At 35.7% G+C, this 18,131-nt stretch overlaps 1 protein-coding gene across 1 annotated transcript; it reads left to right on the forward strand.

The window, feature by feature from the left end:
* The first annotated feature begins 2 nt into the window (after positions 1 to 2).
* LOC129261894 (ribosome-releasing factor 2, mitochondrial-like) lies at positions 3 to 15,786 on the forward strand. The gene is made up of 17 exons (XM_064099302.1): positions 3 to 629; positions 1,663 to 1,764; positions 2,569 to 2,623; positions 3,496 to 3,624; positions 5,577 to 5,702; positions 5,956 to 6,044; positions 6,629 to 6,778; positions 8,058 to 8,246; positions 8,726 to 8,806; positions 9,266 to 9,414; positions 11,065 to 11,205; positions 11,747 to 11,846; positions 12,364 to 12,517; positions 12,771 to 12,847; positions 13,487 to 13,625; positions 14,537 to 14,713; positions 15,545 to 15,786. Exons 2-17 carry the CDS (start codon positions 1,723 to 1,725, stop codon positions 15,784 to 15,786), a joined length of 2,040 nt encoding a protein of 679 aa, XP_063955372.1. The 5' UTR covers positions 3 to 629; positions 1,663 to 1,722.
* The last annotated feature ends 2,345 nt before the right edge of the window (positions 15,787 to 18,131 follow it).

Consider the following 18,131-nt stretch of genomic DNA (forward strand, 5'->3'; position numbering starts at 1 on the left):
TTGTGCGAATCTAGTAATAGTATAGTAAGTATCTTTGGAGTTTAGTATGGGATCGTGATTATGGCTGATAGCCTGATATTGAGAAGTTTTTCTAGATGATCAACTACCATAAGACTTGGAGCAGATATATATATTGAGAAACAAGGACAGCTTCAAATTACATTGGTAATTGCATTTTATCATTTTAGAGTAGGCTCTAGACCTTCAAAGTTCAACTCGAATTGTATGATCTCGCGGATTCGGCTCTGGCCTCTGCTCAGCAGTTAGGTAGGCCAGCGCTGCGCTCGGGCGGACCGGCCCGGGATTTTTCCCGGTCAGCGGAGAGCATCGGTGGTAGCATTTGTCTCATCCACCAGGGCTAACATCTAGCCAAACTAGCCAACAAAACAATTACCTGCAGTTTTTCTACCTTTGAGTTCTCAACACTAAGTGTCTACTGAGGAGACTACTAGGGCGTGAAACAGGCCCAAAACGAACAACAACAACAACAACAGGTCAGCGGAGCCGCGGAGGCATATAGACAGGAATAACCGTCGTTTCTGGGGATTTATTTAACAATTTCTGACATTGGAATATAATCCCCATTCACCGATGATAGTGTGTTAGTGCAAGCCTGCATGTGTAATCAGGTCAGCAATTCGGGCGACCGGGTTTTGTCCAGATTTTTATTTATTTTTTATTCTAAGACTAAATGACATTACCGGTACCATATATTATTAATATTATCTTGAAGTTGAATGAAGGCCCACTATTTTTGTTAGACTCTAATCTTTCTTTTGATACTATATAAGTTCCGATGATTTATTCCTTATTTTTTAATTTTTCTGCCGGAGAGGAAAAAATGGCAGCCGTGTGTTGCTGCCCTCTACGTTCAATGAGTTGTGCTTTTATCAAGGCTTTCCGATTAAATTTGCGATATCCTGGCCAATCAATGCGAGCGACAAGTTCCGAACGCACGCACATCTAGTACAAGCGCAAAGCAGTGGCACAAATCGCGATATATAGCGACTGGTAAATACGTCTGTAAGGATGATGACGTCATCCAAATTCCAAGATGGCAACTTACGTTGACCAAGGAAAGGATTGAAGATGACTGTTTCGATCAGCCCAGATATGGACAAAACGATAATTTCAGGGTCTCCTTGTTAGCTTTCCAGGGCTATTGGGGGCTAATAAGCTCCGAACCCCAGGGTAACTTTTTCTCCAGGAGACTGGTTGAGGTATCAATGGCATTTGGACTAGTTTACACTGGATTTTGTAGAGCAGAGAACTTTGGTCCAAAGAGTTATGATTGATCCAATCAATGGAAATCAATCAGTGTCATACAGGAAATTTGCACAATGTTCTTTGTAAACAAAGAGAAGCACAGTGAATTTTCTAGACAATGATGAATGCATGAATATACGTCATAGCTAGAAAATATTTTGAACAAACATGAATAATAGATGTTGACAACTTGACATTGCAGGCCGTCCATAGTTGCGATCGATCGGATCAATCGCAACTCTTTGTAAGACAGGGTCCTGGAGTTGTCATTGTACCAATTAAGAGTTTCTTTACTGAGTAAAGTATTCATTTTTTAAAGAGAATGTTATTGAAAAATTAAGTAGGAAAAGTTTGGTACATTAAATTCTTCCATAATCTCTTCTTTAAATCATGCAGGTCACCTCCTTTTGAGATTCTGTGGTGAGTGATCAAGGCCAAGGCTGAAATTTTGATGCAATGTTCAGGAAAAACTTGAATTCTCCATGGATCATTTCATTGGTAAGAAATCTTTTTGGTTCTTAATTTGGAAAAATATGTTCCTTCAATGATTTTAAGTGACTACAATGTAGATGATTCTCTGACATTGGCTCTGGTGATATTACTTCTAATTCTATGTGAAAATTAAATTACGCCAAATATGAATCCTAATAAATCCTGATTTTTTTTCATAGTGCATGCACTCTAAGACAAAAATCACTTTTTTTATCATAATCGCTTTTTTTATCACTTTTTTTTAAGATCATAACCGATGTCTTCATAGAAATTAAAGCAGGAGCTACTGTTAAGAAGCAAAAGTAGGTCACTAATGTAGGTACTTTTTTCTGACTGTCTAGTTTGAGATAATGTTAAAATTTACGAAGAATCAAACTTTATTCTAAAACAATCTGTCCCCTTTCTATTGTATACTTTTGTTTGGTTTCTATCGTATTATTTTGTTTGGGGGTGCTTTAGACACCTCACCCCAAATCTTATGAAAGGTACTTTGAATCAATTCAAGTAGTTATTCTTCACATTTACAAAAAAATGTTACGTCAATTAGATGTGCTTAAAAAAAAGTAGTAATTTTCATCTTAGTTACAGGAACTTACCGTGTACCTATATATTTTTTTCTTAGATTAATGACCAAATTCAAAGTTACGAATCTATGAGAAAACTAATAGACAAGATAAAGATGAAATTTCCCTGCTTACAGTGCTACCTTTATTTTTTCTGAAATTATGCAGTGTATGACAGACACAAGACCCTGCTTCTTCCATCCGTACAAGTAAAAAAAATATCAAATTCTCTTTTTGTATTCATTAGATCAAAAGTAAACAGATCAGATGGACATCCATCTCGCAGAAGTCAACAAGCTCTAGTAAGTTGAATAATTTTCCTCTTTCTGGAGCATTATGGCCAAGTGGATTAGTCTTCTGACTTTGAAACAGAGGTTCGTTGGTTCAAATCCGAGCCATGGCGTAATTTCCTTCGGCAAGAAATTGGTCCACATTGCGCTGCACTCAACCCGGGGGGGGGGGGGGGGCATTTCATAAAGCTGTTAGTAAGTTAAGAGCGACTTTAAGAACGACTGGTGATCCTTTTTTGTGGTAAATGGTATACACAAAAACTTTCATTGGCAAGGGTTTTGCGCGTAAAAAAAGGATCACCAGTCGTTCTTAAAGTCGCTCTTAACTTACAAACAGCTTTATGAAACACCCACCAGGTGAGGTAAATGGGTACCTAGCTACAATTTATTCCTTGAAATGCCACCATGCTGTAAAAGGCTGCGGGGCTAAAGCCAGGGTAATAATATCCAATTGAGTCCATAGAAACGCATTTGGCAGTGATATACGCTATATAAGCATGTTGGTGTTATTATTATTATCATTTTATCCATTATGGATTGTAGCTGCTCTTGTACACACTAATTCACATCAGATTTTTTTTCCAATAAGAGTGATGAAGGAATGTATGCCCAGTTAGTTGTTTGATTGTAATTATAGTTGATGGTATGTGATTCAGAGTTCAATAGTTATACTCATTTCCAACCATGATGTCATTAATACTGTGCAAATGGATCCCTAGTTAAATTTTGACAAATTCAGGGGAAAGTGGGAGGGGGTCACCAAGAGTTAAAATTGATTTTAAGAGAAATAAAATCAATTTTGTGAGATTTCATTGGTTTACAGCTTGTTGAAATTGATGTTAGCTGTAAGTGAATCACCACCCATCATCTTTTATTTTTTTCAGGTGATAATGGAATCCCAGCTGATGTTGATAAGATCCGAAATATTGGAATCCTGGCCCATATCGATGCAGGCAAGACTACCACTACTGAGCGAATGCTTTATTACTCAGGCACAACAAGATATTTAGGAGGTAGGTACAAGGGAGAATCGCTACTTGGTCTACACATGCTTTGTCTGAATTTCATTATGGGGCCCGTCTTACAAAGAGTTGCGATTGATCTGATCAATTGCAACTATGGATGGCCAGCAGGGTCAACATATAAAATGCATGTTTGTTCAAATTTTTTTCTAGATATGATGCATATTTATAAATTTATTGATTTCTTGACAATTTGGTGTGTTCTCCTTTGTATACAAAGGACATATCGCAAATTTCCTGTAGAAAGTTATGACACTGTTGGATTTCCATAGAGTTAAGATTAATTGGATCAATCGTAACTCTTTGTAAGATGGGGCCCTGATCTCTTCCCACATGGTATAATCCTTCTCCGGCTACATTTAATTCATCTACCAGCCATTGGATCTAATTGCCATTTAGCCATCTTACCATTTTGTCCAGTTTCCATGTAGACTATACCCATTTTGTTTTATATCCACTTGGTCTAAGTCAATATAAATAGATGAACTGTTAATGAAGCAAATATTCATATGAAGAAAATAAATCAAGAACTGGAAATAACTCACTTGTTGCGACGTTTCGCCAATTACCAATTGGCTTCTTATAGGGCACATGATGTGCATGTTGTGTGAATGTTTATGTATAAGCTGTCAATGTATTTTACTTTTAATGTAAATCATGGCTCAATTTTACTTTTAGAACTACTAAATCTGTATTTATTTTTGTGGTTTTTACTCAGTAAAACCATTTATCTATCTATCTATCTGTCTCTCTGTACCTGCTGTCTGTCTATATATTTCTAAGAACATTCAAAGACATACATTAAGTAGATAAAGTGAAAGAATTAGAAGCATTCAAATATTCATATGACAGTGTACACAATAATTGATAGAGAAAGTTGAAATGAAACCACCTGGGCATTAGAGAATTAGAGTAAGCAAGTGTCAGATCAAGTGTAGAACAAGAGAAGGGTGTTCAACCCTGGTGTATTACACTGACAGGAGAATGTGAAAAGTCTGTGTAGTATGCCTAACAACTGAGTCTTGGAACTCTTGTTGGAATGCTCCCCAGAGAGAGGAGAAAGTGCATACGTTGTATGTGGGCATGCCAGGATCCGATGACCGGGGTAATGATATATCTATAAAGCGCTTTGAGATGTTGTTCCAATGTAAAGCGTTATATAAAAGCGAATAATTATTATTATTAAGATTCAAATAGATAAGCATGTAACTGTTTGTAATCCTGGCTCTATCTTTGCATTTAATCAGACTGTCCAAATGGATACCTGGATTACTGGAGGTGTTGTGTAGTGGTTCAAATGACTCTTACATGTAATCTAAGGGCCAAAATTTCGAACCCCACCCTGCGATAGTGTTCTTTGGCAGGGCACTAATAACACATAAGTCACTTTTCACCCAGGTGTTAAATGGATACGCGGTGTGATGTGAATGTCAGTGTGAGGCATGTGCACACTGATTTAAATGGTTGCCTGGCCTGGTTGCTCCCCAGGGAGGGGAGATGGTGCTCTTTATGTGTGGAAGTGCAATGGATCCAATGTCCTTGGTAATAAATGTAAAGCGCTTAGAAACGCTAATATTCAGCACGTAATTATTATTAGCACTTTCCCAGGTTAAACATTTTTTTTTTCAGCAATTCAGAAATCTACCCAGCATTATATTTCATAAAAAACATTTCCAAAAATCTCCTCACTCAAATCGAAATACGAAAATATCAGTGATAGCAACCATTTCTGATTTCTAATGTTAAGATCAGAAAGTGTTATTTTTTTAATCATAGTTCCATTCTTAAAAGGAGGAATCTGTTTAGATCAAGAATATGAATATCTTTATTTTGACATGTGATATGATTCATTTTGTTGTTGCGAAAGTTGTATTCAAACTTTGTCAGTTTTGTATGAATTTTTGGCGTAAATTTTACATAGTAATGATATTTTCTATTTGTAGATGTTGATGATGGCGATACAGTTACAGATTACATGCCACAGGAGAGAGATCGAGGGATCACCATCACATCGGCAGCAGTAACATTCCCCTGGAAGGACCACAGAATAAATCTCATAGATACACCTGGTAAGAAGACTACTCAGAATGGGCACATTGCATGTGAAAGATTGAAAGTCCATATTAATGTTTGAGGTGTTTATTTTTAGATAATTAGAATTGAGTTCTGCTTTACAACTCTCAAATTAAATTTTGTATTTTTTTTAGACTTAAATCTTCTTGAAACACCCCAATATTTAGAGGAAAATCCAGAGTCTTAATACTAAATTGTTTGATTAGAGTTAAGATATGTCTGCATTTTTATTTTTTTATGTCTTACCAGGTCATGTAGATTTCACCATGGAGGTTGAACGATGTCTGAGGGTATTGGACGGTGCTGTAGCTGTATTAGATGCATCTGCTGGAGTTGAGGTACTGAAATAATCTTATTCACCCTTATCCTGATGTTTCATATCTCTTACCCTTCCTTTATGCAAGCAACATATTTTACATAAATACACACTGTTAATTCATGGTAATTAAACGTGATATAATCTTTTCTATTAAATGACATTAATGATAAATATTGCAAAAACATAAATGTATCATAGAAATATAATATTCCATGAAGGAACTCATAAAGTAATTGTATCCGTCTTTTTACGACAGGAAGTAAGTAAAATTATTTCCAGCTCTTTGTAGGCAAACCCTGCGGCTTTGTCCCCACCTGCTCAAGTTGGTGTATTGTAGATCTTTTGAGTAAACTTTAAAATGAGATCTTCCTTGTTTTTAGAAGTCACATCTTAGATACATATTTGTAGATGCTCTTTATTTTTTTGAAAGTTTTTGTCTTGCCTTCATAGCAGAGCGAGACAATCGGCGCCGCTTTTCTGACAGTGATGGTGTCATCAACATTAAAAGGTTAAGTTCTTGAAATGTCTTGCCTTATTTTGACTGTGTTTACTCTTGTATTGAAAATGGGACCATATTCTGAATCTTTTCTATCTTGATTGAAGGCTCAAACTTTGACAGTGTGGGATCAGGCCAACCACCACGGCATACCGAGGATAGGATTCTTGAACAAGATGGACAAACCTGCCGCCAATGTAGATATGTGCCTAAAATCCATCAGGGATAAACTAAACACTACACCATTGCTTCTACAGGTAAGCCCCTAAAGCCAGTTAATAACTTAAAGGGATGCTCCGGGCTGACGATATTTATATCTCAATAAATAGAGTAAAATTCGCAAAGCAAAATGCTGAAAATATGATCAGAATCTGATAACAAATAAAGTTATTGAATTTTAAAGATTTTCATTACTCCGGTGTCATATCTCGCCTTGTTCTTTTGTATTTTATTATATGAAATTATGTTTATTAAAAAAAAAATTACCAAGAACTAAAACAATTGGATTGACAACTGATTAAGTGTTTTAGTTATTTTTTGCTGCAACTTTTTTCATCCTAAAGAAGACACATCATTTACACATTTATGAAAGAATGAAACAATTATAATTTCATGTAACAACATAAGAAAAAGGAAAGTGGGGATGTGACATCATCAGCCCACCTAATGAATTTTCATGAAGACATACCTAGAACTGTTTTTTCCAGAATAATGCGAATCTATAAAATTCAATAACTTTGTTATCTGTTTTCCGATTTTGATGAAATTTTCAGCATTTTTCTCTGTAAATTTTACTCTATTTTTTTTAGATATAAATAATCTCAGCCTTGAGCATCCCTTTAAGACTAGTGTATGATTCTTTCTTGAGAATATCAATCAAGCGAAGACATCTGCATCTCCAAACTCTCTATTTCCTGAACTGAAGAAACTTTTCAAAGGCATTTCTTTTCAATATCATTACCATATATTTTGTGGTGACCAACTTTCCCATCTTTGATATTTAGCACTGTTTTTAGAATGTATTTGCTTCACAGTACACCATGTATTCTTTTGTGGGCATATGTTGGTCCTAAAAAGGACCACCCAAACTCTTTGAAGTTTTGACAAGTGTTTTCTTGTCGTCTTAAGGAGCACTGTTTTCTTTACTGAAATTATTTCAAGATGTACTTTCAATCGGTTAAACTTTTTTTTTCATGAGAATTTCATAAGCAAGTATATAAAATCATGGAGTGTTGTGGCCCAGTGGATAAGTCTTCTGACTTTGAAACAGAGGGTCGTGGGTTCGAATCCCAGCCATGGCATAATTTCCTTCAGCAAGAAATTTATCCACATTGTGCTGCACTCGACCCAGGTGAGATGAATGGGTACCCGGCAGGATTAATTCCTTGAATGCATGAGCGCTGAAAGGCAGCTCAAGCTAAAGCCAGGGTAATAATGATAATAACAACGCGCCTTGGAATAGAATATTTCTAGATAGATGGTGCTATATAAATGCCTATTATTATTATTAATTCTTTACATTTATTCTGTTTACAGCTACCAGTCATGGAGTCGAAAGTATTAGTAGGAGTAATCAATCTTGTTTCAATGGAAACCGTCACATGGCCTGCTCCAAGTAAAGGTATTGATGATGGGTCCCGATTGATTCATTGTCCTTTGTCAGAAAGCCAGGACACCGGTATAATAAATCAAGCTAATGATGCTAGGGTGGACCTAGTAGAACAGGTATGATCACACAATCGTCATCAGAAATCAGAATGGTATCAAGTAAAACTTTTTTTTTTTTATTGAGAAATTTCTTTCTCTACCCCAGCTCATCTCTGAAGTTCTTGATATTACATTACAAATACCCTCCTAAAGAAAAAATAATTAAAATGGTTTAGTGAAAAAATGAAACATTGAATTTACCTTTGTCTTGTTTTGTTTAAGATCTGAAGATGAATTATTTAATTCAATTTGACACTCTGTTTTGAAAAAGATTAAATGGAAAGGAATTGATTTATTTCAATTAACATGTTTACAATATAATTTTCTTATGAATAAGGCTTTGCTCTGTTTCAGTGCTTAGAAATACTCACATTAAGCATTATGAAAATGTTTTGTCTTTTCCTTCTTAATCTTATTTCTATATTGATTAGTGAATATTTCTGATGTATTTATTATTTATGCAAGTCTCTATTTTTTCTTATTACTTGATATAACAGGTAGCAGATTTAAATGATGAGTTTGCAGACAAAATTCTCAGTAGCCCCAGCTTCAATCCTCTTCATATTTCATCACAAGATGTGAGTTACTCTCATTCCTAATGCAAATTCAAATTGTATGTATAATATCAACCAGCATGGCTGAGGGGTTGAGTCAATAATGATAATGATAGTTTAATTCATTGAGACCCTATTCATTTAAGGTAATCCTCAGGCATGGATCGTTATGTTTCCTTTGAAAATTTGTTGTCATTTTACTTTTTTATAACGTCGAGGTAAACACAAATATTATTAACAAATACAAACCTACATTGAAAAATACATTGTAGCGTTGATCAAGTAAAAATCAAAATTTAAGTATGGAACAGCTTTAAAAAAATGACAATGATCTGTAATCATTAGCCTATGCTTGGGAAATTCCTGAGAATCACAGTTTTCTTTATTCTACTGATTTCAAATAATTTACTGTTTTTTACTGTGCAGTAGTCGCTAATCTCTGTATATTGTCTGTTTGTTGTATCTTATATGAAATGATGACAGCTTATGAGAGCAATAAGGAATGTCACATTTCATCAGAGGGGTTTACCGATCCTTTGCGGCAGCTCATTGAAGAATAAAGGAGTTCAGCTACTGATGGATGCTGTAAACAACTATCTGCCAAGTCCTCTCTTTAACAAGGACCCCCTTGTGTAAGATTTAACATAATTTTAATTTCCAAATTGCTTTTAGTCTTTATACATTTTCCTACCTATTTATACAGGGGGTTGGTATTTTTCGATAGCCATGGTTTATTTATTATATATTGGTTAACCTAGACCACACTTTTTATGGAGTGCTAGTTGTCAACTCCTTCACCAATTCAAATCTATTCTTATTCTGCTGCAAAAAGTTGTCAAAAAATTAACTGAGTCCTGAAATGGGAAGAATAGGAAAATACAATAATATCATGAATTTTAGTTGATTAATCTGTACATTGTAATTTCCACAAATATGGAAGAAATATCACGAAGCCAGCATTCCATATAAGTGTGGTTTAAAATTCTAGTTTAGAATAGGGTTGAACCTAGGTGTAATTATCACAATACCACCCAGGCAATTATTTTCATGGTATTGCATCACAATTTTCCCCACAGTCCAGCATGTTTTAAAGATTGCTCCAGAAAAGTATTTTATATAGCAATTTCTGAAGCTTTTTTCATTTCACCAAAAAATTATAATCAAAATTGGCAAGCAAAGTTATTCCCTGAAACACTATCCTTAGATTCTGGATTTATATTTAGATCAAGTAAAATATCGTATCTTGAAATGGGAGCATTCCATGAAATGTGTTATTGAAATGGTCCCGGATGTTGCATGACAACTGCATTAAAAAAATCTCATATTGTATTGGCAAAGTTTGCAATCAAAGTCTTTAAGTTTGAAGGTCTGGAGGGACTGAACGTGTTGTGTAGTCTTTAATTTATGATAAAAAAAATGAAATAACTTAAACTTTCATGATAGATATACATTAAAAATTATAAATATAGATTGACTAAAGAATAAATACTTGTGTAGTTCTTTTGCAAAAGAGCCTAAAGACTCATCATCATCATCATCATAACCATCAACATCACCACCATCATCATCATCCCCATCATCATCATCATCACCATCATCATCATCACCATCATCGCCATCATCACCATCATCACCATCATCACCATCATCACCATCATCACCATCATCACCATCATCACCATCATCATCACCATCATCACCATCATCACCATCATCACCATCATAATCACCATCATCATCATCATCACCATCATCACCATCATCATCATCATCATCACCATCATCATCACCATCATCACCATCATCACCATCATCACCATCATCACCATCATCACCATCATCACCATCATCATCACCATCATCACCATCATCATCATCATCATTATCATCATCACCATCATCACCATCATCATCACCATCATCATCATCATCACCATCATCATCACCATCATCACCATCATCACCATCATCACCATCATCACCATCATCATCATCATCACCATCATCACCATCATCACCATCATCATCACCATCATCATCACCATCATCACCATCATCACCATCATCATCACCATCATCACCATCATAATCACCATCATCGTCATCATTCATCATCTGTACAGGAGTATAGGATGTCCTGTGAGTCTCCCAGTTGTAAACACTTGGTACGATAAGTGTCTAGTCAAGTGTGGACAATAAAACATAATTAAATCCCTGAAAAATTAACCATTACAAGTTCAGCTTTATTCACTCTTTCCTATTTATTATTCTTGTCAATACAGGGAGGTTTACGGCATAGATTTGTGTGCATATGCCTTCAAGATAATCCATGATAAACAGCGGGGGCCTCTTATATTCCTTAGAGTCTACTCTGGAATACTTAAACCACAATCGGCCATTTATAATGCCAGCAGGAACTGCACGTGAGTATTACAATATTAAGTGTGGCTTTGCAATGATTTGAATTTACAGTAACTAAATGTCTAAAAATAACCATAATCAATATATATACTCTATCTTCAATTTCTTTATGCCATATCGTTGTTCTATATTTCCTTTATAAAATCTCCTAAGTTTGATTTAAACAAAAATATTTATATGTTGTCCAACAACAGATAAATTAATTGTTCAAACAATTCAAATTCAAAAGTTTATTGATATAAAATCCTGACATTGAAGGATCATCATCAAAAACAAAGAAACATAAGAACAAAAATAATTTAATCAAACACTGATGGTGCCAGGGTATCGTGATGGGGGGAGGGGGTGGACCGGGGAGGCTACCTTTTTTTTCTCAATTGAATTCTAGGGGTAATATAGAGCTACACAACATATACCTATCTTTTCAATGCTCTTCTTCATTCTCTCTTTCTTTTTCTTCACTTTTTTTTGCCCCCGTTCCCCCTGGAGTACTGCCCCTGTATTCAAATGTTGACAAAGTTGATCATGATTTTGGTATTGCAGTGAAAGAGTGAGTCGATTGCTGTATGTAATGGCAGACAGCTATCAAGAGGTTACTAGTGTACCAGCAGGAAATATAGCCATAGCCGTTGGTCTTAAACAGGTTTGTCATCATCCAACATTCTAATGATTCTCAATTTAGTACTGTGGCTTTACAGGGCTCTGTTTATCTTCAGAGAAAGCTTGTTACGGCCAATGAAAGCTTTGGTATGAATTTTAATAAGGTTCTATCTAACATGCAAATCTCACAGATATGTAGTAGCCATCAAATATATATTTTTTATTCTCTGTGAAAACTTTGAATAATATAAGTCTTAGATGTCTTATGCCCTCTCTTAGCAATATTTTTTTTTTTTAACATGCTCTTTGAACATTTATCTCACAAATTTAAAGATTGGATATCAGAAATCTACAGACAAACGAAATATCCTAAAAATTTCAGCATTCCTTGTTTTAGAATAAACTTTAGCACCCCCCCAAAAAAAAACCCCATAAAAACATGCAGATATTTTATTTTGATCGGGCTTATGATCAAAATAAATTTTTATGTAAAGCGGCAAAATTTATCCTGTCGAACACATTTTCAATTGATCTGTTGTTTTTTAATATATGTTATGTAGACAGTGACTGGTGATACCATAGTAGCATCCAAAGCAGCGTACAATATAGCCAAGAAGAAGCATTCCCATCAGGCGCCCCTCCTAGAGCCTATCAAGATACCAGAACCCGTGTTCTTCTGTACCATCGAACCACCTTCACAAGCCTACCAAGCAGGTTAGCATATCTACTTGATACTTGACGAGATAATTCCTCTTGCAGATCCAAACGGCTAAACTGGAATGAACCTAGCATGAAAGATTGGTGTCGTATGTGATGAATTTAATAATTATACTTGAGGAGTGTAATTTGTTTCTACTGAATGAATGTACAGGACATAGTTATTTCATTCTGCACCAAACAATTGCACACTCTCTCTTGCAATGTCATTTTATAGAGTGATATGCTTCATTTGTATTTTAATGAATAGATCTTGAGAGAGCCTTAGAACGCTTACATCGAGAAGATCCTAGTTTACAAGTAAAGACGGATGATGATACCGGTCAGGTATGTGCTCTACCTTCTTCAGGTTATGCTGTTCGTTCCATGATAATTGCTCTGATGGAAAAGCGGCAGGTTAAGTCAAACATAAAACTTAACCTCCAAAACTAAATAAACCGTAATCCTTATTGTTACATTATTCTGAACCAAAAACTCCTTTAATACATTCCTAATTATTTACCCTTTGCTCTCTAGGATATTAAGACAGGAGAAAATGTCGCAGGAGCATATATTGTGTCACTTTGCTATTAACCTGTCAAGCCCGGTGCACACATCACAACCTACTGTTAATCTGATTTTCAAAGAAATTGAAACATATGATAAGAATATGCCAACCTATGAAATCTTAATGATCAAAGTTTTGATTATTGGTATGAATTCTTAATTCAACTTCGTGTAAAACCTTTGTAGCGAGATTTTTTAAATAAAAAAATTATGAGGCTGCGATGAATGCAAGGAATGCTCCTCAGGGAGTGAAAATTCTGCACTTTTCATGCCGGATTGAAATGAATCCAATGATGGGGGTAATAATATGCTGTAAAGTGCTTTGAGCTATTATGGGAAAAGTGCTATATAAAAAGTAGCTATTAATATGTTTTTATTATTAACTAAAGTCTGTCCTGTCTTTGTCTGCATTTTATTCAGCTGATGTTATCTGGCATGGGGGAGCTACATCTTGACATCATTCAGGATAGAATACGCAAGGAATACAAGATTGATGTGGAATTAGGCCCTTTACAAATCAGCTACAGAGAGACAATATCTGGAACAGCTACTGCTTCAAGTAAGTCTTTACCTGTGAAAACACAGACTAATCATGATGGTGAAATGATGATATCAAATTACATTCCAATAATGCATATACTTACATAGTTTCTATGTTTATTGTAACTCCCATAGGAACTCGGCAGGACAGTTTTTTGCTGGTAAATGCCAAGCTGGTATATAACCAATTACCGAGGAAACATTTTACGTCTAGGTTAATCAGGCATAGTGGCTGACCTTATAGACGACAGAAATTACTCTCAGGGCTTTTTATCAAAGTGAAGACAATGGAAGAGTGGGGATTCCAACTCAAATCCTTGCGATTATGAGTCCAATGCTCTAACCACTTGACCACGTGACACTGTGTGCCTTCCATATATGGGTAGTACTCTCATAGCCATGATTCATATCTCTAGGTTAACCTAGACCACACATCAGGGCCCCGTCTTACAAAGAGTTGTAATTGATCCAATCAATCACCACTATGGAAAGCCAGGAATGTCAACATCTGAAATGCAAATTTGTTCAAAATATTTTCTAACTATGATGTATTCATACATCCATGGTTTTCTTGAAAATTCAGTGTGCTTCTTTTTGTTTACAAAGGACATTTTTTTTAATTTCTTGTAGAGAAAATATTATGACAATACTGGATTTCCATAGAATTGCGATGATCAGATCAATCGCAACTCTTTGCAAGACGGGGCCCTGGAGTACCAGTTGTCAACTGATTCACTGAAGTACAAAATTATTTTAATTCTATGTCAAAAGGTTGTAAAAAAATAACTCATGAAATGAGAAGAAAATAAAAACACAAAATGCAATGAATTGCACTTGAATAGACGGGCTTTATTATCAGAATGTACTTTGTTCAAATAGGCCTATATGACACATAATTTGCATATATCTGTTTGCTTGTGTTTTTAATAGCGACTTTAGACAAGGTTATCGGTGATAAGCATCACTTAGCCCGAGTGACTGTGTCTGTAGAGCCTATGGATGATCATAATAAACCTGTCCATGTTACCGTACTTGACAGCGACGGCAAGAAAGATGATGAGATGCAAGAAGCCGTCAAAGATGGCGCCCTTTCAGCTTGTAGACAAGGTTTGTATAAATGTCCATTCGTTCTCCTCTCACTTTGCCTAAACACATTTATGACAATGGGTCCATAGTAATAGGGTTTTGTTCTGTAACTTTAAATCATACCAAGTTCATAAGTTTCAAGAAAATTAGATCAAACCATACTGTGCCTGTTTGGTAATGCAACCTTTTCTCATTGGATTTTGATAATTGAAGAGAAAATTATGGTTAATAATTATTTGGTAATATGATTAAAAGATCAAATCACTGTTTCCCATGCAAATTGGCAAATTCATATCTTGTAATATTTTTAATTCATATTCATTTCAGAAGCATGGACATATTCTCTATCAAAAGAAGCACACCATCCTGGTATGTGCAAATGAAAAAAAATTTGTTTCCATTTTGAATGAATTTTTTTAGTTCAATGATTACAACTCTCCTGAAGGACTCGTTTTCAGAATGATAAGTCTATCCTTAGGGGAGTTTTCCTATAACTGCTCCTATTGAAATAGTAATAATGATAATATGGAACATATATATACATAGCGCTCAATACAATTTATCAAAGCGCTGCATACTATTACCACGGCTTTAACACGACAACCCTGATCGGACGCTTGAGTTTTCAAAGAATTCCGTCCTACTGGCTACCCATTTACTACACCTGGGTGGCGAGTGGCAAATATAGATAAATGCCTTGCCAAAGGATGCGAGTGCTGCGATGAGATTTGAACCTTGGACCTTGTGGTTCAAAGTCCGGAGACTTGTCTTCTGAGCCACAACACATCTACAGTTATTGATGACACCCTCACTTTGCCATTTGATCTATTCATACATGTATATTCCTTATAGGTCCCCTGTTAGGCTTCCAAGTTCTTGGTGTAGCTGTAACCGTTGACAAGTATTCAGTAATCCCAGGTACATCTCCTACCATGTTAGCAGCATGCGTGGCTCAGGCTACCCATAATGCTTTGCAGCAAGCTACGGCAAGTCTTCTTGAGCCCATCATGAATATGGAGGTAAAAAAAGAAAGAAAAAAAATTGTTGATGGATGGATGACATATGAAGATAAACTTAAGACCTGGGTCTTGTAACTCAAAGGTTAGCGATTAATCGTACGCTTGATTTTCACGATTAATTGTACATTGTAGTCAATGCAATCAATCGTAGAAAAATGTTCTATGACCGAGTGCTAAGCTTTGTGTTACGGGCCCCTGGTTGTGGGAGAAAATCTGACGATACCTCAAACTAATCCAGGGTTCCCACAGATATTTGAAAAAAGAATTCCATGACATTCCATGACTAAATTGCTGCTTTCCATGACTTCCCGTGATGTCCCGGAAGTTATGTAGAATTTGGGATGTCACAAAACTGGGGAAAATGGAAATCATGAACACCAATTATAATAGCAGAGTATGATCACAGAGTATGAGAGTTGTGAGAATCAGGGTACTAATGGATAATTCGTTTTTCGTTTCCATTCATCGCAAAGCAAAAACGGAAATCAGCCCTGTGGTTCGGCCTTTGGAAACACAAGAACGAAATCACAACGAGAAAAACGTGTTGTGATTTCGTTTTTGGAGATCGAAAACAGAATAATGAAATCAGAAATACTTTTGGGCTCTTTCTGCATGATTTCTCATTCTATATTTGTGTTGGTTATACATCAAAAACAAAATCAGAACACGCTTTTCTCTCCGTGATTCCGTTTGGAAAAAGGCAGACAGCGAAAACGAAATCGGAAACTCGCTTTCCACTTCCTCTGTGATTTTGTTTTTCGTACAGCCAACAGCCATATACGAAATACGGTTTCCGCTCCCTCTACCTTTTCGATCGTTATACACGTGCATGCGTGAATATAAAATCTGCTCTCATATTAAATCTTCTCTCGTGAATATTAAATGTTTGATTTTAGGTTGTACTAGTTTGGACTGTTTTTTTTTCAATTAGACATATATATTATGTATGTACATAAATGTAAGAAAAAATAATATATATTCCTTATAATAATCATGGAATCAATCTTGTTAGAAAAAATATCAGATATTTTGAGAACAAATTGAATTGATTTAGAAATTATTCATGACATTGTTTTACTTAATTTTCGTTAAGAATTGTCAAATGTATGGATGTGTTGATCACAATATGTGTACATTCTTAACCAAACTTTGTAATTATGGTGTGATTTGATTTAATATTGCTTTTTAATTTATGATCATGAATGTAATATTCTACTATGTTCAATTTTGTTTGATGAGAGAAGAGAATAAAAGATTATTAAAAAATGCAGCGCAGTGCATGCATGTTGACCGGCAGGAAGTTGGTTGGATATTCAAAATTCAAACTGTAAAGATGGACAGTTTGATATTTAGGTTCGATATTAAAATGCGTGTGAAGTTGGACCAATATTCAATATTCAATATAAGGGTCTGAAGACTAACTAGGGGATTTAACAGGTGAAGCGCGTCTCGGGCAACCATAAAAACACTGGCATGCCCAAGTGCAAGAACATTTAGGGGACCAACTTGAGTGAATAAAAGGGAATAAAATTTTAAATTTTTGATTTTTTTTTCAAGGGGCCCCAAGGGATATCCCAACGGCCTAGCCGGGGTAACCAGGTATCCTAACTTGTAAAACTCAACTCGGGCAATCAGATAAACATTACCTTGATCCGGTGCATGGAAATTTAGGGGGCTCAAATTTGCAAATTTAAAGGAATAAAGGGCTCTTTCAAGCATTTTTTAAATTAAAACAAGTATTTTTTTTCAAGTGGCCCCCACGGACATCCCGACGGCCTAGCCGGGGTAGCCATGTATCTTAACTTGTAGAACTTGACTCGGGCAACCAGATAAACACTAACTCGACTCAGTGCATGCACATTTAGGGGGCTCAAATTAACAAAATTAAAGGAATAAAGGGCTCTTTCAATAAATTTTTTTATTAAAAAAAAAAACAATTTTTTCAAGGGGCCCCCAGGGATATCCCGACGGCCTAGCCGGGGTAACCAGATATCCTAACTTGTAGAACTCGGCTCTTGCAACGAGATAAATACTAGCTTGACCTGCTGCATGCACATTTAGGGGGCTTAAAGTAACAAAACTAAAGGAATAAAGGGCTTTTTCAAGCATTTTTTTATTCAAATAGCAAATTTGTCAAGGGGCCCTTTATTCCTTTAATTTTGTTAATTTGAGCCCCCTAAATGTGCATGCGCTGGGTCAAGCTAATGTTTATCTGGTTGCCTGGATACCTGGTTACCCCGGCTAGGTCGTAGGGATATCCCTGGGGGGGGGCTCTTGAAAAATTACCTTTTTAATAAAAAAAAATTGAAATATACCTTTATTCCTTTAATTTTTTTAGATTGAGCCCCATAAATGTTCATTGGCCGGGTCAATCTAGTAATTATCAGGTTGCCTGAGTCAAGTTCTACAAGTTACGATAC

The sequence above is a fragment of the Lytechinus pictus genome, chromosome 5 (genome assembly GCF_037042905.1).
Source record: "Lytechinus pictus isolate F3 Inbred chromosome 5, Lp3.0, whole genome shotgun sequence".
In the NCBI taxonomy this organism is placed as follows: Eukaryota; Metazoa; Echinodermata; class Echinoidea; order Temnopleuroida; family Toxopneustidae; genus Lytechinus; species Lytechinus pictus.